This window comes from Temnothorax americanus, unplaced genomic scaffold (genome assembly GCF_048541705.1).
Source record: "Temnothorax americanus isolate GAGA-0224 unplaced genomic scaffold, ASM4854170v1 Scaffold9, whole genome shotgun sequence".
Classification (NCBI taxonomy): Eukaryota; Metazoa; Arthropoda; class Insecta; order Hymenoptera; family Formicidae; genus Temnothorax; species Temnothorax americanus.
Genome location: NW_027509812.1, coordinates 1082597 through 1108664, shown reverse-complemented (window position 1 = coordinate 1108664; position 26068 = coordinate 1082597). Strand labels below are relative to the sequence as shown.

The following is a 26068-nucleotide window of genomic DNA, read 5'->3' as shown; positions in this document are numbered from 1 at the left end:
TCGAGCAGAGTGGATAAAAAATTTTACATTTTATATTTTAAATACGAGATACGAGATATTCATCTTTATATCTCATATCGATCAGTATTGCTATTTAAGCCATACAATATTTTGTTTTACGCTAGATATATTACGATCGTTTATGTATTCGTCGAGCATTTATATATTGCGTCGATTTCATATATTTATAGCTGGCGCAAATAAATTAAATAATAAAACGATCTAATTTACGCATTTAGAGTACTTCAAACGTACGTGGAGTAAAGAGACGCCGCGGCCAATTTTCCCGTCATAATTCCAATCGCGATTAAATGTCAATTAACGTCAATAACTACAAACTAACAATCGTTCGCGCGCCCTATTACCCATTACGTCATAGATATTATATTTCTATGATTTAATGCCAAAAAGTGTGCGAGAGAAAAACGATTCGCGCGAATCGCGCGTACTTGCCCTCGGCCTCCCGCGACGCGTTTGAAATTTGAAACCGGAAACGAAGGAACGCGGAAACGTTCAAAACGGCCACCGCCGTGTCCAACAGAAAATTTAAAATTCTCCAGCACCACCGGAGTCACGCGCGCGCGCGCGCGCGGCGCGCTCGTCGTCAGCTGATTTTTGCTGCCGTCCGGTTCGGCGAGTCATGCCTTTCCTTCCGGTCCGATGCGGACCGCCGTTTCAGTATCTGCGGGATCGACGGTGAAGATGGTAGATGAAGCTGGTGACAGGTTCGTAGACGCGGATCCGTTCCGCGCGTCGTCACGCGCCGTTTCGACGCCTCTCGCGCCGAGAGGAACGTCGCCGGAGCGTCGCCGTCCCCGGCGACGCGATTCTCCCCCCGGTCGCCATTGCCGTTGTTGGAATTAACCTCAAAGCCCAGCGCGGGGTCGCGGTGCGCGCGGCGAATCAATCTTCAATAAATTCTCCCGGGGTCCTCGCGTGTCCCCGGACACTTCGGGGATACGGTTGGATTCTCGAATGTCGCGACGACGATTTGCCGCGCGATTTTGCGCGGGACGGAGAGGAGATCTTTAGTCGGACACGGCTCGCATCGGCTCCTGTCACTTTCGCTCTATCGTTCTTTCTCAAATTCTTTCTCTTTGACACATGTGCGGACACATACGCGTCTTCTCTCGTCGTCGTGATATTCAATCGCGGGCGAATCGCGTCGCGAAGCGCGCTGCTTCGGCTTTAATCTCGCCGGGAAAGACGTGGGTGCGCGACCAAAACAAATCCTGCGCCGACCGACCGTAATCAATGTCTTACATAACACACGAGAGAGAAAGAGAGAATGAGATTTCAGGGATCAGGATTTCTAGCGTTAATTGCTGCGATGGCGTACGTCGCGATTGGGTAGCGTACGCGAGACGATAATCGGACTCTAAGCTAACCTCATTGCGCGAGGAGAATTCAACTTTTCAACGTTGAAAAGATTTTGCGCTTGTAGATATATAACCTTGGCACGCGCTGGTGCGAATTACATGAATATTGCAAACGTAATTGCGTTGCCAAGCATACGATACTAGATCCCGCACGAAATACAACGTCGGGAGAGTGTTAATTCGTATATTTATTTCCTCTGCTTGCAGGGACGAATCCTCTAATGTTGCCATTATCAGGGAAGTGTACGACAGTGAAAATGCCCACGAGACATTTGAGTATGAGTTAGAGAGAGCGCTAGAATCGGAATGCAGTTTGATTGTTATCGAACCGTCGAAATTAGGTGACGAAACCTCCAGATGGATAGCGGTAGGAAATTGTCTTCACAAGACTGCCGCGCTGTCGGGTCTCGCTGCGATCGTCACAGGTTCGTTCGATTTGTATGTAACGCCACCCCATCGTGGCCACTCCAAATTATACCGCTGATTGATAATATTTTACAATGTCTCTTTCAGGATTAGTCTGGGGCGATCGGCCGTACATCTGTGGTCCACTAGGTTTTACGTCGGTCGTAACCTGCGGATTATATACGGTCTCCTGGCAATTTGATCCCTGTTGCCAGTACCAAGTAGAAACTGATACCAGCAAATTACCGCACGTTGAGCTATTAGCTGTTCTAGGTCCGTCGTCCCCGACGTTTCTCGTAAGGAAAGATGACGGTAGGAGACGAATTCTTCACACGACCGTTACATTGGCAGCCCTCGGCATTACTGCCTGGAGATTGTACCAGGCGTTCGAGTGAAAGAAATTATTACCTGGCACCGGTTTTGACTTAGGCCAGAATGAAACGATAAGGTAGGCTATACGTGATGTCGAGTTTCATAGCGGTAGGCCTACAGAAAATTCCTTGAACCTGAAAGGAACGTACGAACTTATTCCCATGCCGCGTTATGTATCGTAACGCAAAGTATTCTCTCATTTTGACTTGTAACACTTTTTGATACTACCTCGCAGGTGAATGCTGCTTATGTGACGACTAAGCCACACGTATAAATACAAAAGAGCTAGATTTTATCCGAGTTTTTACATTGGCGTGTAATTTGAGATTGTTGTTTTTTGTAATCTTGACAAAATTTTCAAAAGTAACTGTTGTAAAATTGGAAAGACCATGTACGTGCAGTCTCTATAATGAAGAAAAAGAAATATTGACATAAGTGTTCTTAGAATGATTAAATTTACAATGGGGTACGTAAGGATTTAGCATTATGTATTTTTAGACTGTAAATAAAATAGGTAAAGAGAGAATACAATACGTATGACGTGTCAAAGGGTATGTTGCCTAGATTTTCTCACCCAACGGAACAATCTATGTTAAACTAGTATGATATCGGAAAGATATGCTGACCATAAAAACTCAATGTAATTTTAGATTTTATTTTATTAATCATAAATATATCGAATAAGATACTTTTTTCATCACAAATGCGTGTAAACTCATTTGCATCAATCCCGTCGGATAGAAGTTGGCGTCGCAAACATTCCTATAAATGTTTAACGTTGACAAAAATTAAAATCCTGTACGTTATACTACGTGAAATCTTTTCGCGTGGCATAAAATGTTCACTCGTTTGTATGTACGTCGACACAGGGGCTCAAAAGGTGAAACAGCGTACATAATTCTGAACGTGCTGTAGAAATTACAAATCAAGCTTAGGATGATGACAGATATACTTAATTATATTTTCAATTATCGTTATATCGTTATAGCACAAAGTTTGAGCAAATAACATCTGGAAATCCATACGTTTGGATTTCGTTCTAAAAAAATTCTATTTTATACGCGAAGCGCAAGAACTTGCTGAAGATATTTCTATTAAAGACTCGTTCCTCTAAATATATTAGATTAAAGAATTACATGTAATATTACAAAAGAAAGTCCACTGCACGGAACAAGCTAACTGTTGCTAGAACAGAAAATGCAGTCAAGTTTTATTTCAAGTATATGTTGAATTTTTTTCAATATACCTCAAGTGTTGTAGTTGCATTCTATATTTATGTACAATGTAACTACATACCAGAACCGATTATATGGTCATTACATCAATATTGTGTAGCGATCGATATAAACGTGTAATCGCTCGATGTTACGTTTAATATATCTCACATTTAATTATATTTTATATTATATGAATTTTTATCATGTTTCTTTACACAATCTATTTCGTTGAATTAAAGTAAAGAATAGAAATAATATAACTTAGAAAGGCATATGAAAATGTGATCGATATACGGGAATACAATATTAGAGCGGCTAAATCTGTCATGACAATTCAGATTTTATTATGGTAGACATATTTTTCAGATCTTATTGAAATTGTTATATTTTAAGTAAGTTTGTACCGCTTAAATCGGGGAAATTAAATGAAATGTTAGCAAAATAAAAGAAATGATACGTTTAATAACACATTGAATAGTACTATAGATGTGCTATCTATCACTCTCGTGTGAAAAAATTATATATTTTTATCATAAATATATTTGATTATATATATGCAATATTTTGTCTTTAAATATATTATTGTCTTATTGTTTTACAAACAATATACACAACATAACTATTAAATGACTATGTATAATTTAGATCTTTATCACATAATGTAAAATATTTAAATTTTTCTTAATTTTATGAACTTTATATCAAGAGATGGACAGCAAACGGCACACTCAACGTCTAAACATTTCGGCGTCAGTTTTAATTAAAATTTCGTAATAATAAAGTGTACATAATGTAAAGATACTCCGCTAGTCAGAGAGAGTGGCTACAATACAAATAAAATATACTTTTGAGTGGTGTATTTTACTTAACTGTTATCCTTGCTACATAAATATAAGTATTAAAACATAACTGGGAAGTTGGTTAAACAAAATTACGTAAATTCTTACGTAAATTTATACCCTGTTAAATTATATAGTTATATATTCTAAAACATTTTATTTTATATATAAAAAATATATATACATAAATCCGCAACAAACACAAAGCAATCACTTGATGTGTAACCAAACAGTATATTTAATTCAAATAATATTATTTATCCCGTGCTAATTTTCTCGCACGTTTTTGCATAATCCAGAAATAAAGCGAAGGAAACAAGGTTCTAAGCACTATAGCACACTTTGGAGAAAACGATGCAACAGTAACTTCCTTTTCTTGCTTCAATACAGATTTTAAGATGCATTCAGCTACGTACTTCGGTGGATAACCACTTTCGGTTGTTTTATCCATTACTGTAACAAAATGATGCATATTAAAATCACATAAATAGAGAAGTAAGATAATTTAGCGTCTTCGAGAAGAATGTAATTACTAACGTCCATAAACTTGTCCATTTCCTGTCAACGCATTAAGAGAAAGAGCTGTTTTAATGTACCCTGGATTGATGACTGTAAATTTTATATTCTTGTCAGATAGCTCTGCTCTGGCGGTATCGTACCAAGCTTGCAATGCATGTTTAGACGCAGCATATGCAGATCTAAAAAGCAGTAATTCAGCAATAATTCGTGTAAAAAAAAAAAAAAAAAACAATAGACATTGACTCGTAATCAAATACTTGCCTAAATGGAATAGCGATTCTCCCTTGCACACTACTTATGCCGATTATATGACCAGATTGTTGCTTTATCATATATGGAAGAACAACTGCAAATTAATAACGTATGATGAATCTGTTGCAGCAGATCTCTTAATTAATACACTTACTTTTGCTTAGTGCAATCTGAGAGAAATAATTCGATAGCATGACTTTGATGTCCACATCAACATTCGTATCAATAACTTCTCCCCTATACGAAATGCCTGCATTATTAATTAGAACATCGATTCTGCCGTGTACCATTATAGCTTTTGACACTTCATCTCGCAGGTTGTTGATATCCGTTAAATCTAATGCTAAAACGATAGGTGGATAAGTTGGAACCGTCTGAAAGAAAAGTACAGAATAATTGATATCCAATACATTTGCCTATTAAAATAGGGTATCGGTCTCGGGTATCGCGCTACGTACTTGATGAGTATTTATTAAGTCATTTTTTACTCTTTCCAACTCCTCTTTTCTACGAGATACCAAGATAACTCTGCAACCTGAACTGTAAAATATATGAGCCAAAGCTTCTCCTAAGCCAGAACTAGCGCCGGTTATCATCACGACCTAAAATGCATCAAAAATGGATCACAAAAAAAAAGACATTCATAGAAATATTCAAATCTTTAAACAAAGAGATATTTTGTATTTATAAAAATTGTAAAAGAAACACTTCACACACAAAATGTTACCTTATTGCCAAGAGCAGCTTTTCTCCGTTTTTGCTGCATAATATCATAAAAATGATACACGAGCCAAGGAAGAGTGATTGGGAGACCGAATAACTTAAATAACCACCATATAATATTCCATCCCGCTAAAGATTCCTCTCGTTTCATAATAATACGAATTTTGATCGAATAACGACAATTAATGGTTCAATAATATATTTATTAATTGTATTAATTATTATCCATGAGTTTTAAATTGTTTTCCGATCAATCAGAGGTTGCCGTTAAGACAGTATTATAAAAATTATTTATTTTAATCGAACAGTTATATCATTTGTGTCAGCAATAGATATAACCTTTGAAACATGTGTCATCAGTAAACGCTATAAACACTGAAGTTCGCCGCTCTTTGCGATAAGAGGCCTAATCGTTTCAGTTGCACTTTCTACACTTACATCTGTTTTCCACAGGCAAAAATGTAAAGTGTAAAGCTCAGATTTATTTCTTTTATTGCTCTTTTTTTCTAGATATTCCTCATTCCTCCGTCTCGAGTAATTTTCACTTGAACGATAAAAAAACAGTTTGGAAATAAAATACGAAGAAAAATTAATCATGTGAAAAATCTTTTTAATTATTGTTATTATTTAATTATCCGTGTGTCTTTCTGCTAAATAATGTAAAAAAAGTCAGACGCAACGATTATTGACGGATAGTGGCATTGTCGTATTTATTTATTTATTTATTTATAAGTATCGATAGCTCTCTCTTCTATCGAAGAGCTGTTCACTGTCACGCAACTTCAGGCAGTGCCCGATATGGGGCACTACTCTGCAAATAACCTCGCGGTATCGCTGCTGATGTATAGTGTTAATTGAGAATCACCTGGATGATTTAACAAATTCTATCGAGAATTCCTCCGTGGGTCGTACGCATCTTTAAATCGCTGCAAATATTACGCTCCCATAAATCATACGATTCATATGTAAAACTGGGTTTTTCTGTGCAGGACGGTGTCGGGTACCTGTACCCATACAGGAACGAAAAAGGGCAATATATATTATCCAGCGGCTGCGGATCGTGCACAATCGTCGTCGCGAGGTGTCACGGGCACCTAGTAAAACGGGAAACACGAGTATGCGACGACCAGGTGTGATAGGACCCAACTTAACCTAGAAGACCCAACTTGAGGTGAAACTAGGTTCCCTCGAGGATCGCCGTGCACGTTACAATACTTGCAATATCTTTTTGATACATGTTGACCGGTACTTGAGTAGCGAACGAGATGGAGACCCACGAGGGGGAGCAGTACGTGACATTTCCCCTCGCCGAGGTGCACGGTGTCATAGAGGAGAACATGATATCTCACGAGGAGGTATGCGAGCCTGTCAACGAATGCGTTCTCCAGGAAGGCCTTACGGAGGTCACGGTCGGTAACACTGTCAGTGTTGACATCGTGGAGTCGCAGGGTACCGTCGAGATCCTTGCGGAACGGTCGGAAGAGGAAGATGACGATCAAGTGGTATATCCGATGTATATCAAGCAAGAGGAACAGCAGCAGTATACGTCGGGTGACGACGAGTCCATGGCTGTGGAAGCTCTGCGTCAGCTGGGCGGTATGTATCCATGCTTCGAGGATAAGAAGATCAGTTGTCCGATCTGCAAGCGTCTCTTCACCCAAGAGGATATGGTTGAACATCAGTCTGTGTGTCAGTCGTCGCCTAAATTATCCTGCACCACTTGCGGGGAGAGATTTGAGAGAAAGATTGACTTGAATAACCATATGGTTTGTCATCAAGTGGATCGTCCTCATGCGTGTAGAACGTGCGGCAACTTGTTTCGTTCCAAGAGCAGTTTGCAGGCACACATGCTACAGGCGCACATGCGTCACGTCGAACGGCCGCACAAGTGTACCATCTGTGGCTCCGACTTCCAGAGGCCTTCCAGCTTGTCCAACCACATGAAGATACACACATACGTCGCGGGACGAGCCATCGTGCAATCACAGGGTAATAATATGTCTCAATCGGTGGAGACATTTAGAAAGTGGCCAGAAAACGCGTCTGATTCGCAGAACGCTTCTCAGATACCATCTTCTTCGTCTGTCCAATCTATACAGAACTACGACGTGTGTCAAGTTCAATGGCCGGTCTCGTCGTACAATTTCAGCAGCGAACAATCGATAGTTACCGCAATGTCGAATCACCAGGATGCCAAGATGGATACGCTGCAAGAGTTTACGGTAATGCCCAATGGTGAAGTGGCGCAGTTTAGCGAGTACACCGAGCAAAATGATATCAGCGATTCGGTCAATAACAGTCAACAGTATGACATAACGATAAATTCATTCAACACTCCCGACGGGATAGTCAAAGTCGAGACGCTTTATAGATATAACAGTACGAATAAAAGAGATTACGCCGGAGAAGCTGAAGTAAACAACAGTAAGCGGTACACGTGTAAGCATTGCGGAGTCAATTTTTCACGCGCGACCGCGTTGGCGTCTCACGAGAAGATTCATGCCTCCAAGACCTGGAATATGCCGATCGAGTGCGAGTACTGCGACAAGCAGTTTCAGGACGGCAATCATTTGGCGAACCACCAGATCACGTGCGCCAAGAAAATAATGCGGAACAACATCGAGCAAGGTATGCCTAACAATAAATGGGGCAAGCACGCTTGCTCGGAATGCGGGAAGAAATTTACCACGAAGCAGAAGATGTTTCGCCACCAGTGGATCCATCGCAAGAAAACTCACTCGTGCGAGGTTTGCGGCTCGCAGTTTGAGAAGCAGAACGAGCTGGATGAGCACAGATTGTCGGCGCACCCCGGAGACTCGCCGTTTACCTGCACGGACTGCGGAAAGAGCTTCGTTTCGCGACAAGGTCTTTGGGAGCACAGCAGAACGCATGCCGGTAGTCCGGCCCATTTTCAGTGCGACACCTGCTCGAAAACGTTTTCGTCGCGCCAGGGATACTTAATACACAATCGTACGCATACCGGTGAACGTCCGTACGGCTGCAAGTTCTGCTGGAAAGCTTTTCGAGACGGCGGAACTTTGAGGAAGCACGAGCGGATTCACACGGGGGAGAGACCGCACGTGTGCCCGTTGTGCTCAAGGGCTTTTAATCAGAAGGTGGTCCTGCGCGAGCATGTTCGATGGGTCCACGCGGCGGGGAAAAACGAGACGGAAGCGAGCAGTCCTCCGTATCAGTGTCCGCTTTGCGGTGCTCTCAATCAGGATCGCGACGAGCTCTGCGCGCACATAGTCAAGCATTCGGATCAGATGATAGCCGAGGCAAAAGCGAAAACCAACACCGACGCCTCGCCGAAGTCGAAGCCAACGAAGAAGAAATCGTCGAAATCGGGCGGCACGAACGCGCAGACGAAGCAGAACGCTTTGGACTTTATTCCGAAGACGGAGCAAAACGAAGCCTTGTTGTCCATCACAGATCCATCCGACAGATCGGACGAGATGCGTGTTCTAAATGAGAAGCAAAACAACGCGTTTGTCGTGGTCACTACGGAGAAACGTAGCGACGGTTTCATAGCGATATCTGAGCTCAAGCACAGCAACATACGGTTTATCGTGGATGGCAAGGAAGACGAGAATATTCAGGTGCTTCGAGTGGAACAAGATCACAGGGATTCTCTCGATATAATTGCCATAGACAAACAAAACGACGCGGCGAACATCGTGTCCACGGAATCCGTGGACGACGCGCTCGATGAAACGGTCAGGCAGGATGACGTGTCCACGATGCGCTTGATTCAGTCTCCCAAGCAGGACAACACTCTAAATATCATCTCGAAACAGAACGAATCGCTGCCCGTTCTAACGATACCAAATCCGCAGGGTCACGAGAATTACTCCAGTCAGATCGTACAGATAAGCGGTGCGGATATATCTATGAACGTTGTGACTGAACTAGACCCGAAGGAAGAAAAGAATCATATCCAAGACGAGCAGGATTCTTTAATGTCGGACGAAACGTCGCATGTTATTGTACAGTATCAGCAGCACGACAGCGACGATGGAGATGATTTCGTCTGCGGTATCTGCGAGGAGAAATTTGATGGCAAAACTACATTGAAGGAACACATCAAGATACACATATAAATTATCATTTCCACTTTGCTGTTCGCATATTGCTTGTGATATTTCACATGCTATTAATGTGACTAGAAAGTAATGAATACATGCATAACGAATGGAGTAATCCTTTACTAGATGACTTAAATTGCACAGGATTTATTTGTAATCCATATATACAAGTAACATTCTAAGCAAGTGACTAAAATTTCTAGAAAAATATGTAAGTAAAACAAGATGTTGATTCTAATGTCAAGTTAATGTACATAAACCTAATTTACAACACACATTTTAATTAGTTACGCAAGTTAAACGTATTTATTAAAATGTGTTGTGTTTTCTTCAGAATTAACTACATATGTTTTTTTTAAGAATATATACTATGAAATTGTTCAGCAAATTATGAAGTAGAAATTACTTTTTAAATGTTTTATTATGCAAGTATAAATTTGTATAAAGAAAACAAAATCCGCTTCTGCAATATAACGGCTTACTGTAATTTCTTAGGGATTAATTCTAACTTTTCTTCCTATTGAACGAAAAATCATGAATGTTAAGATAGCCTTAGATGGTCGTAAGAAATATTTGGTTCTTTTCTTTTTGCCATCCTGCTAAACTGTATCTATATTAAATTGATAATAAATTCTAATTATACTTATATCTTTGCCCTTAATTTAAATGTATCAACGACGAATACAAAGTTTACATTTTTTATAAAAGGGAGATGTAGATTGTATTTTCAGTTGAATGCTAAATTTTTGAAATAATTGACTATAGTTGTAAAATAGATTTGATCATTTTAGGAATTACATTATTTTCATATATTTGTAAGGCAATGAAGCGATTGCTAATGAATTAGAACAAAGCGTTTCTCCCTTTTGCTTTCAGGTAAATAAATAATTACAATATCTTTTTGCACACACATGTAGATGTGTGTAATATATATATGCTAAGAATGTTTCCAACGAATAGATATAAAAGCAAAAATTATGTAAAGACGTTCTAACGAAAGAAAATGCTACGGAGAAACAAAATAGGAATCTGATTTATTATAGTTTACAACAATTTGGTTTATTATAGCTTTTTGTACATTTCATTGTCGGTCACGCAATGTGTATCGATATATGTATAATAGCCACTGCGTGCAATACTAATAAAGTAAAATCAATTTTAATGAAATTACAAGATTTGAGATTAAATGCGAAAATTATTTCACGTTATTAGCTCTATGCACATCGGACATGTGATCGAAGAAACTGGACTTTATGTTTTAGGATTCTTAAAAAATGTCGCGATACACGTCGCGCGGGAAATGAAAGTCGCGCGCGCGCGATCACGTGATCTCGCCGGTAACCGGTAAAGAGCAACAGTGCATTGAGTGCATAAGCGCGCGTTAGTTTCTCGCGGACGGTGCGGTGGTCGGTGGTCGCTATATATTTAAGTTTCTCGTCGAACACTTGTCATTCTGAATCGCCGCAAGGACGCTTGGAGGAAGAGAGAACCGTGTCGCGCGTCGCCGTTTGATTACGTCGTCGTCGAGCAAGGTAAGACGAGTCAATTGAAATGAGCACCACTGCGACGCACGTTTTCCACCTTACGTCCAACGCGTCGGAGCATCTGTGCCGCTATACTGCCGCTTCGTGTTATTATTGTTATTAATCGTCCCGCAATAATACGGGACGTGTGTCACACGGCGAGTGACTTTTCTGTAATTATCAAAGAAATTGGCGTATATATCGCAAGACGTTAACCTCTACTCATCGCTCTGTGCCGGCGATCTCGCGGTATCTCGAGACTCGCTGAGAAAGATGCGTTTACGTTGAGATATTTTTGCGATATCGTGAATTGTAACGCGAAGCTCGTCCTTTGCTACCCGTGTTACCTCGAAACGCTAGTCGTCGATCATTTTGCGCGAGCCGCGAATTGTGCGCCGCAAAATCCATTCCGGAGAAAACTTAACCTATAAGCATCCCTCATTGAGGTTATGTTCGTCTGTGTGATGTTTCACTCTGATGCACATCTCTCGTCCATATTTGACTAAAAGCTTGTGGGATATTCTGCGATAAGTGTTCACGGTAAATTAACTGAAGGTAAGGATTGTGCGGCACTGCTTAAAGATCTACAAATAATCGGTATTCAACAAATAAAAGAAGAATCATTATACAGGAAATCCTTCGCTACCTGTTGATGGGTGTTCGAATGGCCAACTGATTGCTGCCTGGTGCCAATTAAAAATCCTGAAGAACCGAAGATAAGAGTATCCTGAACAAGCATGCCTACTTGGAATCAGATTCAGGCGCAGCTGCGAAACCCCAACAACCCGGTCGTGTTCTTCGACGTGTCTGTAGGCACCACCGAGATAGGTCGCATGATCTTTGAGCTGTTCGAGGATGTCTGCCCGAAAACGTCGGAGAACTTCCGACAGTTTTGCACCGGGGAATACAGGAAGGACGGCGTACCGCTGGGCTTCAAAGGTGCCATTTTTCACAGAGTGATCAAGGACTTTATGATACAAGGCGGCGACTTCGTCAACGGCGACGGCACCGGGGTTTTAAGTATCTACAGCGGTGGAACGTTCCCAGATGAGAACTTCACTCTGAAGCACGACTCTCCTGGTCTGCTGTCTATGGCGAACAGCGGCAAGGACACCAACGGCTGTCAGTTCTTCATCACGTGCGCCAAGTGTAATTTCTTGGACGGCAAACACGTTGTCTTTGGTAGAGTTATCGATGGTCTTCTCGTTATGAGGAAAGTGGAGAATGTTCCTACTGGACCGAACAATAAGCCAAAGATTCCTGTGACGATATCTCAATGTGGACAGATGTAGCGATAACTATTTATTTAGATCTGTATATTAACTGATATAATTGATAGTTATGATGTAATTATGTCTGCATATATCTTTTTCAACAAAATATAACGAAAGTATAATTTTTGCAACATACATAAATTGCTGTTACTTGAGATTATATGTAAAAATAAAATAACTTTTACAGTTTTAATAATCTTTATATAATAGCACTTTCGTGGAATATGATTCGAATTTTAATTCAATACAAATTGTAAACTTGTTACGTTTAACATATAAATTTACAAGCAATAGTAAAACGAAACTTATTTTATGATTTATGATTTGTACTAAAATTTAAAATATAATTCTATAATTTCCACACGTATACATTGCATACGATACAAAAAATATTTATATTTGAACACATATCTATATAAGATATATATCTATGATAAATAAAATTATAAGTAGTTTTCTGAAACAAATTATTAATCATTTAAAGTGGATTTAATCGCTAACAACTTAATAAACAAGTTTATTTGGTTGCTGAAAAGGAATTTTATTAAAAAGACAAATGATTATAATTAAAATTAAACGACATTGGGGATGAAAGAAAATTCAGTTATCTTACGAACTTTAATTTTATTATATAACATCTGTACATATGAAATAAATACTTCATAATCATTCTATCTATCATGTTTGTGAAATTCTAATATAATCGGGTAATTCTCCAGTATTACCTTTGTACGTATTGAAATTGATTTAATAATAATTATAAATCGGAGCAAGTTATCAAAGACAAACGTACACGTACATCGATATATTCGTATTAGCATCGACCCGTAAATTTATCAATCTAAATCTGAAGTTCTTTAAGTTTGCAAACATGTTTGTTTTTTCCATGTACTATTTCATGTTTTTCTTATCGTTAGGATTACCTTCTATAACTAAATTAAAATCTATTTTTATTGGTCGATGCGACGTCGATTATACAATTGTCCGCTCATATCCATGCGTGTCTGAAATTCTAATGCATTTTACTTCACTATATAGCGTCTCCAAAATATTGTAGACTTTTCCAGTTATAAATTGTTAAATTTTGGATGTTTTTTTTTCTTATGGATTATCAGAGATCACGTTATTATAACGTGTTAATTTTTAATCAGCAACGACACTATATTAAACGATATGTCTTCATTAACTGATAAATTATTTTCTAATTGAATTCAATCGAAATTTTGTATATCGCGTATCTAAACTTTAATACCTCCTAAATATAATGTAATGGATGTATTCACATCAATTACATTACATTTAGAAGGTATTTGACTCTCTTCGCAATTTCGGTTCTAGTATTAGCAAAAAAAAATAGAATTCTGATATATCCGGTATACACTGGGATCGGTATAATCGTTTGCTATTCACTTGTAAATCTATTGAGATCGATACACTTTAATTATTCACTAGCATTTTATATAAAACTATTAGAGTCCGTGCGTGCATCGGCAGTCATTATCACGTATTACATATGTACATCGATTCATCTCGCTCTATCGCTTATACAGACATATACATATACAATATATATATTATATATATATATATATATATATATATATATATGTATATATACCAAAATAGATCAAACGACTACGTTAACTATACGCGCAGCCGCCTCTAAAACCCACTTTAGACCGACCGTAATTCGGAACAGAATTTCTGTGTGCGGCAAAATTCTATCTATAATTTTAATAAAAATCTTTATTCTTATAAAAACTTGATCGTAATAAAAAAAGGCTTATACTAATCGAATATTTTTGCATTATACATGTGCGTTCGTAATTAAATTGTTTAAGCCAAATTCTATCGCGAATTACGAACTGTCTAAAATGTGCTTAAGAATCTCACGCTCTATCGCAAAACTCGGCTCGATATCTCATGTATACATTGACGCGATTTGTCGCCACGAAGAATCACTCGTGCTCGAGATAACGACCGATCGCTGATCAGTCGTCCATAAGTAAACGAGCGATCTTGGCATTCAGCGAACTTGATCGGAAACGAATAATTTGGCTAAACACTTACGTGGCGATGTAATCGGTGATATTCGGTCCTTATCGACAAACGCGACTTCGGGAATCAGTAAATTGACGACGGTGGGCCGTCAGAGTTCCGCATCACACGGCCGTGTAGCGAGGACCCTTTTTATTACCGTCTACGTCGTCCCGAGTCGGCGCCGGGGACCGTCATCGACATCGTCACGATCTGAAATCAATAATTTATTGATAATTATTGTTAACAAGCTCGTAATAGCGAAAGAAACCTATAAACCTAGAGCTTCTGAAGTTTTCGAGTCAAAGGAAAGAAAAGAAATTTTACATTATTCCGTCATATTTAAAAGGGAAAACGAAAATAATAGGATTTATTAAACATAAAATAGAAAACAAAATTAAAATTGAAAATATAATCATATCTTCTCGATATTACTGTGACCACCGTTAAATATTAAAAAATGAAATTTAAACCAATACCTTATGTTAAATAATTTTCAACTACCATGTGTGTCAAATTGAGTATAATTTGACACTACGAATTTAACAACGATGAATCTCACGAAAGTACGAGCTTTGGATTGGTCCATCAGGGGCTCAAAGATCTACCTGCTGTTGCGGAAACGGTCGTCGTCGATGGCGTCGACCTGCGAGTTATCGTCGACGACCATGATGGGCGTCGCGCCGTCGTGCAGGCTAGATTTGGAGATAGATCTCTTGTAAGCGTCTCTGGTGACGCTCCTGGTGAAACTGAACTTCCGGACGAGTTTCTTGTCGAGAGCGGCCGGGCTCTTCGGGCCCTTCGCCCTGTACTCGTCCTCCGTGCCCTCGTAGTGGGCCAGCATCACCTCCGTGGCGTGCTCCTCGATCACGCTGAGAGCGTAATCGATGTCCTCCTCGGTCGCGTCCTCCTTCGTCACGCAGAAACGCAGGATGTACTTGCCCATCACCCGGGCCGGTATCATGTGCAGCCGACCAGACGCGTTAATGTTAGCCAGTAATTCCTGATTCATCTCCTCGCTCTCCTTCAGCCGAAAGCATACCAGGCCCACCCGCACGTCGTTCAAGATCTCGAAACGCCTATCTTTCTTCATGTGCGTTTCGAACCTCTTAGCCAGTCTTATATGATTCCTAATGTACTTTTGCAAGCCGCTGATGCCGTACGATCTCATAACGAACCAGAGCTTCAACGCTCGAAATCGTCTGCTGAGCGGGATACCCCAGTGACGATAGTCGATCGACTCGCCCGAGCGAGCGTGTTGAAGATAAAGCGGATCGACGACCAACGCTGACGTGAGCTTCACCCGATTGCGCACCCACAGGCAGGAGCAGTCGAAGTTCACCAGCAACCACTTGTTGGGATTCGTGTTGAAGGATTCGGCGTGTTCGATACCGGCCATGAACGGCCTCATCTCCGGGCAGATGAAGGCGTTACCGGCGTAAGCGCCGTCCACGTGTAGCCAGATGTTGGGGTACGACTTGCACACGGGCCCGATCTCCACGAGATTGTCGAAGGCGCAGGAGCCGGTGGTGCCCAGAGTGGCGGACACGTAGAACGGCACCAGGCCATTCGCCACGTCCTCCCTGATGGCGGACTCGAGCCTTTTGCCGCGCAACGAGGCCTTCTCGTCCGGCTCGAGTACCCGGAGCTTCACCAGGCTTATCATCGCCGCCTTCTCCACGCACGAGTGCGACTCCGTAGAGCAGTAGGCCACCAATCTCGGCAGAAACGCCGAGTCCTCCTTATTGGGTTCCTGCTCCTTCAGCATCTTGATCGCCTGGGTACGCGCGGCCAGCATCGTCACCAGAATACACTCGGAGGCCGAGCCCTGGATCACGCCGCCGCCGCCGCTCTTCTGCTCCGACAGGAACTCAGCCGGCAGGTCGATCGCCTTGGCGTACCAGTCCAGCACGATGGTCTCGAGCTCGGTGCAGGCCGGGCTGGCTGCCCACGAGAAACCGATGCAGCCGATCGCGTCCGACAGCAGATCACCCAGGATCGAGGGGAACGAGTTGCCGGACGGGAAGTAGGCGTGGAATCGCGGATGCTGCCAGTGGGTGATCTGTAAAAAGCATTGTCCCCCGCGTACAGCCGCGAGTCGAGTAACCTACTTTTATGTTCTGAAATTGATTTACACGCGGGATTTAATGGAACGGGACAACGGAATGGACAGCGGAAATGCCGGCGTTGACAACGGCGACTTTCATTGTCACCGCGATAACATTGCATTGGATTAAGAACGAACTTCGCGCGCGTTTGTGGAAAAAGTCGCGCGCGCGTCGCGTCGCGACGCCGTCATTCTCCGTGCCGTTATCTCCGTCGGAAACGGAGATCGGAATTTTGTGACGTGGTCACCGTCCTTGTATTGTTCAACCGACGATCGCTCGATTAAAATTATTTTTAAACATTTTCTATCATATATTGGGCAATCTTATTTTACGAGATTGCCTTAATTTTTACATTTTTCTAGGCTATATATATTAATTCTCGTATCGTTAAAAGTAAGATGAGATCTCCAGTAACAAATTTCCATTTGATAAATTTCTTTTTAATTAGTTATTACTGTCACATTTCAAATGAAAATGTTAAATGCCACGAATATTCAGAAAGTATCCTAGCGGTGTATTGAAAATATTGTTCTCTTACAAGATTTACGTAACACGCGTTACATCACAAACATTTTACGTCACGGGCCGACCTTAACTTTTCCTCAAGTTCCCGTAAAGATCGCGTCCTGAAAAATCTGCTGCTTCGCAAAAAGCATCGCGATCCATCTACCGAATGTTACGTTATTAGTTATTAGTGTACGTTTTTTTACATCGCCAAGAAAAAGAGAGAGAAAGAAGAAGGAAAGTTTTTATCAATCCTTTTTTTTTCTCTCTTTCACGTGCACGAACATTATTTATATCGGAAAAGGGGGGTTGAAATCAATGGCAAGAGAGAGAGAGAGAGAGGGAGAGGGAGAAGGGGGATCGATAATCACGGCAACCCGTTATACGACCGCAAACTCACTCCGGGCATTATTTTGCCATCGACGTCCCTCATGATGGCGTCCCATGATTCCGGCTTGAGGGGTGCCTCCTTCGGCAGCAGGGGTCTCAGGTAGCCGGGATCGACGTTCGCCGTCACCCTCTTGCCCTCCAGCGTGCGGATGTAGTCGCATATGTACTCGATCATCTCCTTGCCGCGCACGCGAAATTCATCGATGTTCATGATGCCAGAGTACCCCGGGCTGGAATGCAGCGATTTTCGCGAGGAGGCGTCAGAGCGTGCAAAACACCCGCCTGATTAGGCACGAACGCGCGACGTACCGCGTCGCACACGCGTTCGTGACTTTTTGTTTTTCTTTAAAAATGTACATCGGCGCGCCGATGCGCCTCTCGCCGTTATATCCTCATCCTCCTATATTTGCTTTAGAAAAGGATCAATTCTTCCGCGCTTTTTCGCGGCGTATTAATTCTTTCGAGCAAAAGGAAATGTGATATCGATGGACGTCTAATAATAATCCGCAAAAATATTATAAAAGTAACGTCGTGGGACGCTCGTGTGTTAAATTAATTACACACGAGGTGCCACATGATAAATATTACGGCGACGCGAGTTTGGACAAACAAAATCACACGAGTTCGGTTAAATTTGTATTTATGACGCTTAACGGAAATTTAAATTTCACAGTGCATGAACCACGAAATTTTTGGCTTCAGAACATAAATTCTGTAATCGTAGTTTTTATAATCGATCGTATTTCTTAATCTTTTTTTTTTTTTTTTTTATATATAAATAAAACTTTATGTTTTAAACGAAGTACAAACATGTACGGATTTTGAGGCGCAATTTTATAAGAATTTTTTAAGAAAAGCAGGAAAAGTGGCGGACGAAGCTATCGGAGAACTTGGACAAAGCTTGCCGGTACGCTCGCATTTCTTTTCTGCTACCACTCGAAAAATCGCTACGCTTCTCGACGGAAAATCGACTCTCTACGCCGAATCGTCTTACGTGAGCGTATGCGAATATAAGGGGCGCAACTCCGAGGCGAACGAGTGGCGCGAATGGCGCGACGCGTATAGAAGTTTCGACGGTGTATAACCCGTCTGTTCCACTCACGTTTCGTTTCCGCTACCGCTCGAAAAGCCGCTCCACTTTGGCGGAAAATCGGCCCCCTCGATCGCGCGTACTGCTCCTCGCGTATTCTCGTAACTCGAGCGCCGCGCGATTTTCCCTCGCACGTATCGAACGTTTGCCTCGAGCCACGTCAGACGAGAGACTAGTAGCACCTGCCGAAGCGCCGGTCAGTTTTATGCGCGCCTCGGCTCCGTACGCCCCTGCTATCACGCAGATAAAATTAAGATGGAGAGAGAGACACACACACACACACACACACACACACACACATCAAACCGGGGAGAAAGCGTAATGAAATTTCTTTTCCTAACAAATATAAAGATCGATTACGAGAGAGAAGGAATTCTTCGATCCCGATGCGGTCCTACGACGCATTCTAGATCATCGCGATGATCTCTCGATAATCTGATCTCGACAGCTGGACCCGGATGAATTTACGCCGATCTATCAATGTGATAGTGCAAATGTCTTTTGTACAAATTTAACGCCTGAGTATCAATCAACTTTTCTGCACGTTGGAATATTGGCGATTCCGCGTTATAAATGCAAACTACATGGAAGATAGTAACTAAAGCATAATTAAAGCACGTTATACATTATTAATAGTTAGACTTAATGTCTTGCAAGATATTTAATTTTTTTATATACATCAGTAATGCATCATACATCGCGCGTTATTATATTGCGCAAACCGCTTTGCTTCTTGAACGGACTTTTTTAAATAATTTTAATATCGTACTTTATATTGTCAATAAGAGAATTGTAGTTATTTTTCTTATTCATGTTTTCCCTATTAGTGATTTATTATAATCGTTGCTATAGCACGAAATCAAAATTTTGTTTGCACATTTGACGTATTAGTAACGAAACAAATGCATTTTTTTTTTTCAATTAGCTAGGAATATTGAAATTCAAACGATTTTTGGCAATAGTCCCAGCGTTTCCATTAAACCCCTATTCTAAGATCGATTTTTTTCCCTGAGGTTTCTTTAATCGATGCTTTCAATGCGAAAATTCGAAAGCCGATGCTGCAGATCAGCATCAATGGCGCTATAGCGGGGTCGCTGTTTGAATAAACGTCCCATACAGTGTGCCGTGTTCTGCGCACGGGGGTAAATTCTTCTCCGCCGTACTGCTCTCCCCCATCGTCTATCCACCGTTTTATAAATAGACATTTACTCTTCACCTACATTTACAACACACCCCGTGGAAGCGGTGACAGGTCACCGCTCAATCTTCGTGACACATACACACATGCCGATCGCTACTCGTTTTCTCATCGCCACCTTCACGCATGATCTACTCGCGTCCGCCGTTTTCCGAATTGAATCCCGGTTCGGGATCATGAGTTTCGGTGCTCGTGAACGCGTGAGAAGTAATTAAACCTCGTACTGATCGGCGACAATTCCTTTTACGCGCGTCGCTTGAGTTATAATAGCGACTCGAACGAAATTAGCGAATTCAATGCCGTCAGTTGTGCACGGGATGTCGCGGACCTGTCCGCGGAATGTCATATGTTTCGCCTACGATACAAATGAAAATTTGAAACTTATTAGACGTGTATGCAGACAAAGAGAACGGTTGAATAATTGATTGCAAAGTAGATTGCATGTTACGTAACTTCAACTTTTCCAACTGTATATATACGTATGTACCTATATCTTGTAGTTTTGCACGTAGCGTAGTTCGCTTATGACCTACCGGTTGTTACTTAAATACGATGCAACGATACAGTCAATTATCTTGTTATCAGTAATAATACCGATAACAGTTAATTATATTTGCTCTTGCGATGTCCTAAAACAAATTTTTATTTTATTTTTCCGTTGATCGGAATGATTGTTAATTTTATATAAAGATATAAAATAATATAATATGTGATATATATAACATGGCGTATTACGTCTTTTTACTATGTTTTTATCCAAATCTTGAATTTAAAACCAGAAAGGGGTTCCTTCTTTTTTATGCATCGGGAAGTTCAGTCCTAAAACATTCAAGAATTCTCAGGATTTTTCTCTGAATTCTTCAAAAATTTTTTGAAACTTTCGTGGTTCGGGAATGTTTAAGAAAACGAGACGCACAGTTGAGACTGAAACGTATTTAATTTCATATCGAGTGAAACATACCACGGGGCAATTTCGGCGACATCTCATTGATTCTATCCCTTGGTGAGCAATTTAATGCAAAGTTTGTTCTCCGTTCAAGCCCATTTTAGACAGTTTGTAATTCGTGACAGAATATCTACGGAGCAAAATTCTATATACGTATATTATTCTGTACGTCTCATAATACAGAGATCACGATAGACATTTTTACTCACGAGAAACGTTTCTAGAAATCGGTTATAAAACATTTCTGAAACAAGTATGTGCTACCTGGGTTGCTAATAAAATTGGGGCATGTTAAGATATAATATAAGTAAAACTGGTGTGTGACAGACTTAATAATCATAATTCGCGACTTAAAGGTTTAATTGTTTTGCGACAGCAATATTTTGACGCCGAAAATATGTAATATGATGACATGATATGAAGACCTAAACAATTTTTGCAAAGTTCAAGCAATGTACCTTTATATAATTATAATTCGAGATTTGACATGAGATTTTTTTCTCTTATCTATAATTATATTTGCAATTTGACACGTGAAATTATATCAGACATATTAGATTTATAAATATACAGAATTATTTCTTTCTGTCCCAAATTATATATACGTGCCATGGTCTAAGGTGGGCTTTAATATCGAGATTGTCGGCAGTATCAGTTCCCGATGTAAACTTTTAACTAGCTGATTTTCTCTCCGTCTTCTTGGAGCACACAACGGGGTTTTGGAGCACAAAGAGCCATCCGTTGCGATTGTTATACGCTTGGAGGACTCCTCGGAAAGATCGCACGAAGAAAGGAAAGATCGATGTAATGCGATTACGCGCGGCCGTTGGGCGATCTGCCTCGCGAGGGCGAAGCAGACGGGGACGGATCCGGGCTGCATCCGTTACTGCTACCGCGGCGACTTTCGGTCTTCAAGCGCGCCATGGTATCCAAGTGCACCATGGTATCCAAGTTGCGGAATCTGTGCGTCGAAACAAAAAATTTTGATATATACGGAGAAAGAGAAACTAAGATATATTAGATAATGTTTGCAACGATAAAACGCTGTTCAAAATATATAATATACATATATTTTTTTCAAGCGGAACAAGAGGATAATTTTCTTAGGAAGATAAATAACGCGCGCATTTCTATGCTTATACAAGTGTGAATACATCTGTAACACACGTGTATTTTTGTATAAATTGCAGATTAGAAATGTGGGCCCTGCAATCCGTCCAATTTTGCAGTATTTAGTGATTGCAAACCACTTTCCAATTCAAAATGTTGTATTTTTATGGAGATGTATGTATATATAAGTTAGGTTATTTGCGTATGTAATTTTTTATGTTTATCGTAAAAAATTTTTCTAAAATGCTCGTCTGCTTGATTTACTTTTATATAGTAAACGATGATCGGTTATATTATCGTAAGTTGAGCCATTAAGGTACTTACATAAACATGTATTGCATGCTATATTAGAAGCAAAAGTCTTTTTTTACATTATTCATGAATCGACCGAAGCAAAATTGATAAGCTTTATATACGTGAAGAAATATTTCTTCTTTGACTTTTTACCACGTATAATTTACCGCATTAGGTACGTAATGGAACAAGTTTGAGAATTTTTATATATTTGTATCATTTTGGAGAATATAAAGTAAGTAACATGAGAATGAGACATAAAATATAAATAGAGATACAGTCAGTGTTTGATATATAAAAATCGATGAAAATCACGTTTTCCGACTTTTACTGGAATTTGAAAAAGAAGCACCTTACGCGCGCGCGCGTCACTATAATCATAAATCAAGCGGACGAGCACTTTAGAAAAGTTGTTTACGCGATGTATAAAAAAAATTGAATATACAAAAAACTTAACTTACATACATATACATCTCCATAAAAACACATTTTGAATTGGAAAGTGGTTTGCAGTCACTAAAGACTGCAAAATTGACAGATTGCGGGGATCCACGTTTGCAATCTGCAATTCGTACGGAAACAAATGCATGCACTCATACATAATTATAGAAATGCGTGCACACAAACACATAGTGTCCAAAAACTATAGGAAAAAATTATTCGTTCTTGTGCATTTTTTTCTTAAGCAGCATAATAAAATAAAATATTATAATAAAATATTTCTGCACAGTAAAATGTTTATCTTTGTCATTGACGGGGGAGAAAAGTTGGCCGGGCGCAAAGGTAACAGATAACGGTACGTTTCGTATCCCAGTGCACTTTGATTTGGATCATTCTGAAATGAACTTGTATACATTCAATGGAGTCAAATGTCATTATACCGCGGTCGATATAACGGCGACGATAAAAGGAAAGACACTATTTGTCCTTGTATATAATAGCGGCAGATATCGCGCGGTGCTACTTTACACCAAGCGTGGAGCATTACATTGCATTGCGTTGCCGTCTGTATAATAGCGCAATGTTCCGAGAAAAATTTTTAATGCGACGAAAAATATAAATTTGGCTCGTTACTTTCAAACATTTTTTTTACGAAGAAGTCAACTCGGAATTATATATATATATATATAATCTGAAATTGTATCTCTATAAAAAAAAATATTAGAAAAAAAGAATGTTTACGCGATTTTGTTGATGCGTATGATTAAGGGGATGCTGGAGTGGCAAGAATTACCGACATTTTTTTGAACAGACTAAACTTTGAATTGGCTTTACGGAATTGAAAAAATTTTTTTACAGAATTAAAGTACGCGCAAAAACGGAGGGTGATGCAGTCGATTTTACATCAAAAACGAAAAAAAAAATAGAAAAATTATAGTTATGTTGTGACAACATTTGCTGCACATAAAAATTTAGACTTTGTACGTATAAATTCAGCGTACATCACCCTCGGAAATACAATAAAGAAGAATCCTGTGTGCTTGCAGAAATGAGCTGCGAGCTTTAGTATAAGGCAAAAATGTGTTTGAAAATCTCATATGCACATGTTACGCGTCTCCTCGAATTCATCCAAAAACATACGGATCGGTATAATGGGTAGACCTAGAACAGACGCTCAGTATGTTTGTGTAAGAATCGGTGAGCACTTCTTTGACGCTGATTGAGTTCGCCTGCTGCTCCAGCATCCTTGTTAGAAACAAGGATAATTTATAACATAAATTATAATAAATTTCCAAATCGGAAGAAATAGACAAATACCTGAACGATAATTCACTTGTATCGGCAGCTTCTTTCGCCTGCATGACTGCCTGGATGAGATTAGCAAGTGGCCAGGATATCCAGGATTTCCTAAGTAAAGGAAATTGTATATATTTATTCTCTAATTACACAGAGTTTAATACTAACAAATTAAGATACCATCGATACGATCTATGATATTTAAGATTTCATCTTACGCTCCGGACTGAGTCGATCCGATACCGCCGATCGTTGCCTGCGTGTCGAGCTTGGCTCCCGTCCTGTTCGGAGTCTTTGTGAATCCTGGCTGAATCGCAGGATCAGACACCATGCGCACGAAGAAAGATCTCCTTTGCTCCAAGGTGGCCTTTCTCTTCTTCTCGCGAGTGTCCGCTAGCTCATCCATTACGTCCTGATGTGCAAAAATAGATTTTGATTAATATGCAACGATTCTCGTTTCCTATAACATGTTAAAGTAATTATGCTCCAACTTACATTGGATTCTGATAATTCGCTTAGGTAGTCCGTTATAATGCTCCACGCCATGTCTTGAACATCGCATAATTAATTCGCGATGCGCACATTATTTCTCACAATATATGTAAAAATATAATATGTTTACATTACATTCATCTAATATTTTGTGCACGATACTTATAGACAGAATTGATGAGCTGAACTATGATAATATAATTTATCGCACAAAACTCAATTTTCAAAAAAAACTTTCGACATATTGAGAAAGTTAAAAATTTGATATTATCCTAACCAAAAGTTGAGAGATGAATCTCTTTATAAAATTAAAATTATAAAAATAATTTACCAACATCTCTGGCAGTTGCATTAGGTGCAGCGAGCGCGAAACGTATTGTATAACTCTGATTCACTCGGGCCGGAATCATGTGTATCTTTCCTGAGTTGTTGATGGCGCTCAATAGTTTCTGATTTAATTCATCGCTACCTTTAGCGCGAAAGCACACCAAGCCCAGCTGTAATGAACCGCGCGGTAAACAGATGGTGATACGAACGATATGGTTAAATCCTTAAATATACATCGGGAGAAATTCTCTTACCACAACGTCATTGCAAACTTCGAATCTAGAATCCTTGTTAACGCATGCCTCGAATCTTTTAGCGAGTTTGACGTGATTTCGGATGTAGGCTTGCAGCCCGGATATCCCGTAACTCCTCATTACGAACCAAAGCTTTAATGAACGGAATCGCCGGCTCAACGCTATACTCCAATGCCTATATAAAACACACTTGATTACTTATAACGTTCAACTACTGTATAAAACGTCAGTCTTGTGTTTTTCTTATTTTATGCATTTTCTCTGTGAACCAAAATCTTCGCCAATACATTAACTATAATCAAAATTAAATAATATCTAAATGCTATAACATATATTGAAAGTTGACGGACAGGACAGAATAAAAATTTGCGACAAAGCAAAAAAGATAGTTTTTCCAAAAACTTATGTATATGATCTAAAAATAAAAATGTTAAAATACTTCTGCTATAAATGGATTGACTAATATAACCGGTAATCTATAGCCGTGTCCGCGTGTGTATGCTGCAGATACAGCGGATCCACGACGAGTGCGCTGGTAAGCTTAAATCGGTCGCGAACCCAGAGGCAGGAGCAATCGAAATTTGTCAGTAAGAATTTGTTGGTGTTGGTGTTGAAGGAGTCGGCGTGTTCAACGCCGGTCATCAGGTATTTCAATTCTGGACAGATGAAAGCGTTTCCGGCATAAGCAGCATCCACGTGTAGCCAGATCTGCGCGCGTGAAAAATATTCCGGTTGAGAAGGAAAATTATACGGTCAATAATAAAACCTCTTTCGAGTGTACCACGTATATTTACACTCACCCCTGGATATTTTTTACAAACCGGCCCTATTTCTTTAAGATTGTCGAACGAACAGCAGGCGGTTGTGCCCAGAGTCGTTGAGACGAAAAAGGGAACATAGCCTGCAGCTGTGTCACTCTCGATCGCCTATCAATTATTTAAATTACCAATATTGAAACCAATATATTATATAACAAGAAGCGAACGAAAAAGT

General features: G+C 40.1%; 7 protein-coding genes across 12 annotated transcripts in view; 4 read left to right on the top strand and 3 right to left on the bottom strand.

Annotated features, from left to right (window-relative positions):
- Positions 1 to 568: 568 nt before the first annotated feature.
- Pmi (Transmembrane protein Pmi) lies at positions 569 to 4237 on the top strand. 3 transcript variants are annotated; one of them, XR_013260048.1, is made up of 4 exons: positions 781 to 1247; positions 1587 to 1804; positions 1893 to 2232; positions 2392 to 4237. XR_013260048.1 is itself a non-coding variant. In XM_077425565.1 (3 exons), the coding sequence occupies exons 1-3, from the start codon at positions 661 to 663 to the stop codon at positions 2177 to 2179; spliced, it is 570 nt and encodes a 189-aa protein (XP_077281691.1). In that variant the 5' UTR covers positions 569 to 660; the 3' UTR covers positions 2180 to 4237. The 3 variants fall into 3 exon arrangements, 2 of the variants coding, with proteins under 2 accessions (XP_077281691.1, XP_077281690.1); XM_077425565.1 differs by lacking the exon at positions 781 to 1247 and adding an exon at positions 569 to 725 and having other exon boundaries at positions 1893 to 4237; XM_077425564.1 differs by having other exon boundaries at positions 780 to 1247; positions 1893 to 4237.
- Positions 4238 to 4336: 99 nt separating this feature from the next.
- LOC143908163 (dehydrogenase/reductase SDR family protein 7-like) lies at positions 4337 to 6416 on the bottom strand. The gene is made up of 6 exons (XM_077425561.1): positions 5711 to 6416; positions 5442 to 5585; positions 5138 to 5357; positions 4993 to 5077; positions 4750 to 4910; positions 4337 to 4665 (listed from the first exon to the last, which is right to left on the bottom strand). The coding sequence occupies exons 1-6, from the start codon at positions 5855 to 5857 to the stop codon at positions 4466 to 4468; spliced, it is 957 nt and encodes a 318-aa protein (XP_077281687.1). The 5' UTR covers positions 5858 to 6416; the 3' UTR covers positions 4337 to 4465.
- A 47-nt stretch (positions 6417 to 6463) lies between these two features.
- On the top strand, positions 6464 to 10439 carry LOC143908154 (uncharacterized). Its single transcript, XM_077425539.1, has 2 exons — positions 6464 to 6614; positions 6696 to 10439. Exon 2 carries the CDS (start codon positions 6972 to 6974, stop codon positions 9804 to 9806), a length of 2835 nt encoding a protein of 944 aa, XP_077281665.1. The 5' UTR covers positions 6464 to 6614; positions 6696 to 6971; the 3' UTR covers positions 9807 to 10439.
- Positions 10440 to 11119: 680 nt separating this feature from the next.
- Rpp25 (ribonuclease P protein subunit Rpp25) overlaps positions 11120 to 26068 on the top strand; it is a 24039-nt gene continuing 9090 nt past the window's right edge. The window contains exon 1 of the mRNA XM_077425566.1: positions 11120 to 11323. The gene's annotated coding sequence lies outside the window, so the exon portion shown is untranslated. The remainder of the gene's footprint in view (positions 11324 to 26068) is intronic.
- LOC143908169 (peptidyl-prolyl cis-trans isomerase H) lies at positions 11335 to 12679 on the top strand. Its single transcript, XM_077425569.1, has 2 exons — positions 11335 to 11869; positions 11946 to 12679. The coding sequence occupies exon 2, from the start codon at positions 12052 to 12054 to the stop codon at positions 12604 to 12606; it is 555 nt and encodes a 184-aa protein (XP_077281695.1). The 5' UTR covers positions 11335 to 11869; positions 11946 to 12051; the 3' UTR covers positions 12607 to 12679.
- Positions 13193 to 18906, bottom strand: LOC143908161 (tyrosine decarboxylase). 2 transcript variants are annotated; one of them, XM_077425558.1, is made up of 4 exons: positions 18730 to 18906; positions 17638 to 17857; positions 15105 to 16687; positions 13193 to 14838 (listed from the first exon to the last, which is right to left on the bottom strand). In XM_077425558.1, exons 2-3 carry the CDS (start codon positions 17836 to 17838, stop codon positions 15230 to 15232), a joined length of 1659 nt encoding a protein of 552 aa, XP_077281684.1. In that variant the 5' UTR covers positions 17839 to 17857; positions 18730 to 18906; the 3' UTR covers positions 13193 to 14838; positions 15105 to 15229. The 2 variants fall into 2 exon arrangements, with proteins under 2 accessions (XP_077281684.1, XP_077281683.1); XM_077425557.1 differs by having other exon boundaries at positions 15234 to 16687.
- The window catches only part of LOC143908159 (aromatic-L-amino-acid decarboxylase), a 9108-nt gene continuing 3873 nt past the window's right edge, over positions 20834 to 26068 (bottom strand). For all 3 annotated transcript variants that reach the window (XM_077425553.1, XM_077425552.1, XM_077425554.1), the window contains exons 7-14: positions 25876 to 26001; positions 25545 to 25783; positions 25076 to 25250; positions 24826 to 24991; positions 24498 to 24550; positions 24221 to 24414; positions 24024 to 24113; positions 20834 to 21822 (exon numbers count right to left, since the gene is read on the bottom strand). In XM_077425553.1, the coding sequence (XP_077281679.1) occupies positions 21675 to 21822; positions 24024 to 24113; positions 24221 to 24414; positions 24498 to 24550; positions 24826 to 24991; positions 25076 to 25250; positions 25545 to 25783; positions 25876 to 26001 (1191 nt within the window). In that variant the 3' untranslated portion in view covers positions 20834 to 21674. The remainder of the gene's footprint in view (positions 21823 to 24023; positions 24114 to 24220; positions 24415 to 24497; positions 24551 to 24825; positions 24992 to 25075; positions 25251 to 25544; positions 25784 to 25875; positions 26002 to 26068) is intronic.

Coding starts and splice junctions, on each gene's coding strand:
- Pmi (XM_077425564.1), top strand. CDS start 1,105: ATGTGCGGACACATACGCGTCTTCTCTCGTCGTCGTGATATTCAATCG. Junction 1,248..1,586: donor AAATCCTGCGCCGACCGACC/GTAATCAATGTC, acceptor CTCTGCTTGCAG/GGACGAATCCTCTAATGTTG. Junction 1,805..1,892: donor TCTCGCTGCGATCGTCACAG/GTTCGTTCGATT, acceptor TGTCTCTTTCAG/GATTAGTCTGGGGCGATCGG.
- LOC143908169 (XM_077425569.1), top strand. CDS start 12,052: ATGCCTACTTGGAATCAGATTCAGGCGCAGCTGCGAAACCCCAACAAC.
- LOC143908161 (XM_077425557.1), bottom strand. CDS start 17,838: ATGAACATCGATGAATTTCGCGTGCGCGGCAAGGAGATGATCGAGTAC. Junction 16,688..17,637: donor ATGGCAAAATAATGCCCGGA/GTGAGTTTGCGG, acceptor TGCTTTTTACAG/ATCACCCACTGGCAGCATCC.
- LOC143908154 (XM_077425539.1), top strand. CDS start 6,972: ATGGAGACCCACGAGGGGGAGCAGTACGTGACATTTCCCCTCGCCGAG.
- LOC143908163 (XM_077425561.1), bottom strand. CDS start 5,857: ATGAAACGAGAGGAATCTTTAGCGGGATGGAATATTATATGGTGGTTA. Junction 5,358..5,441: donor ACTTAATAAATACTCATCAA/GTACGTAGCGCG, acceptor CTTTTCTTTCAG/ACGGTTCCAACTTATCCACC. Junction 4,911..4,992: donor AGAATCGCTATTCCATTTAG/GCAAGTATTTGA, acceptor ACTGCTTTTTAG/ATCTGCATATGCTGCGTCTA.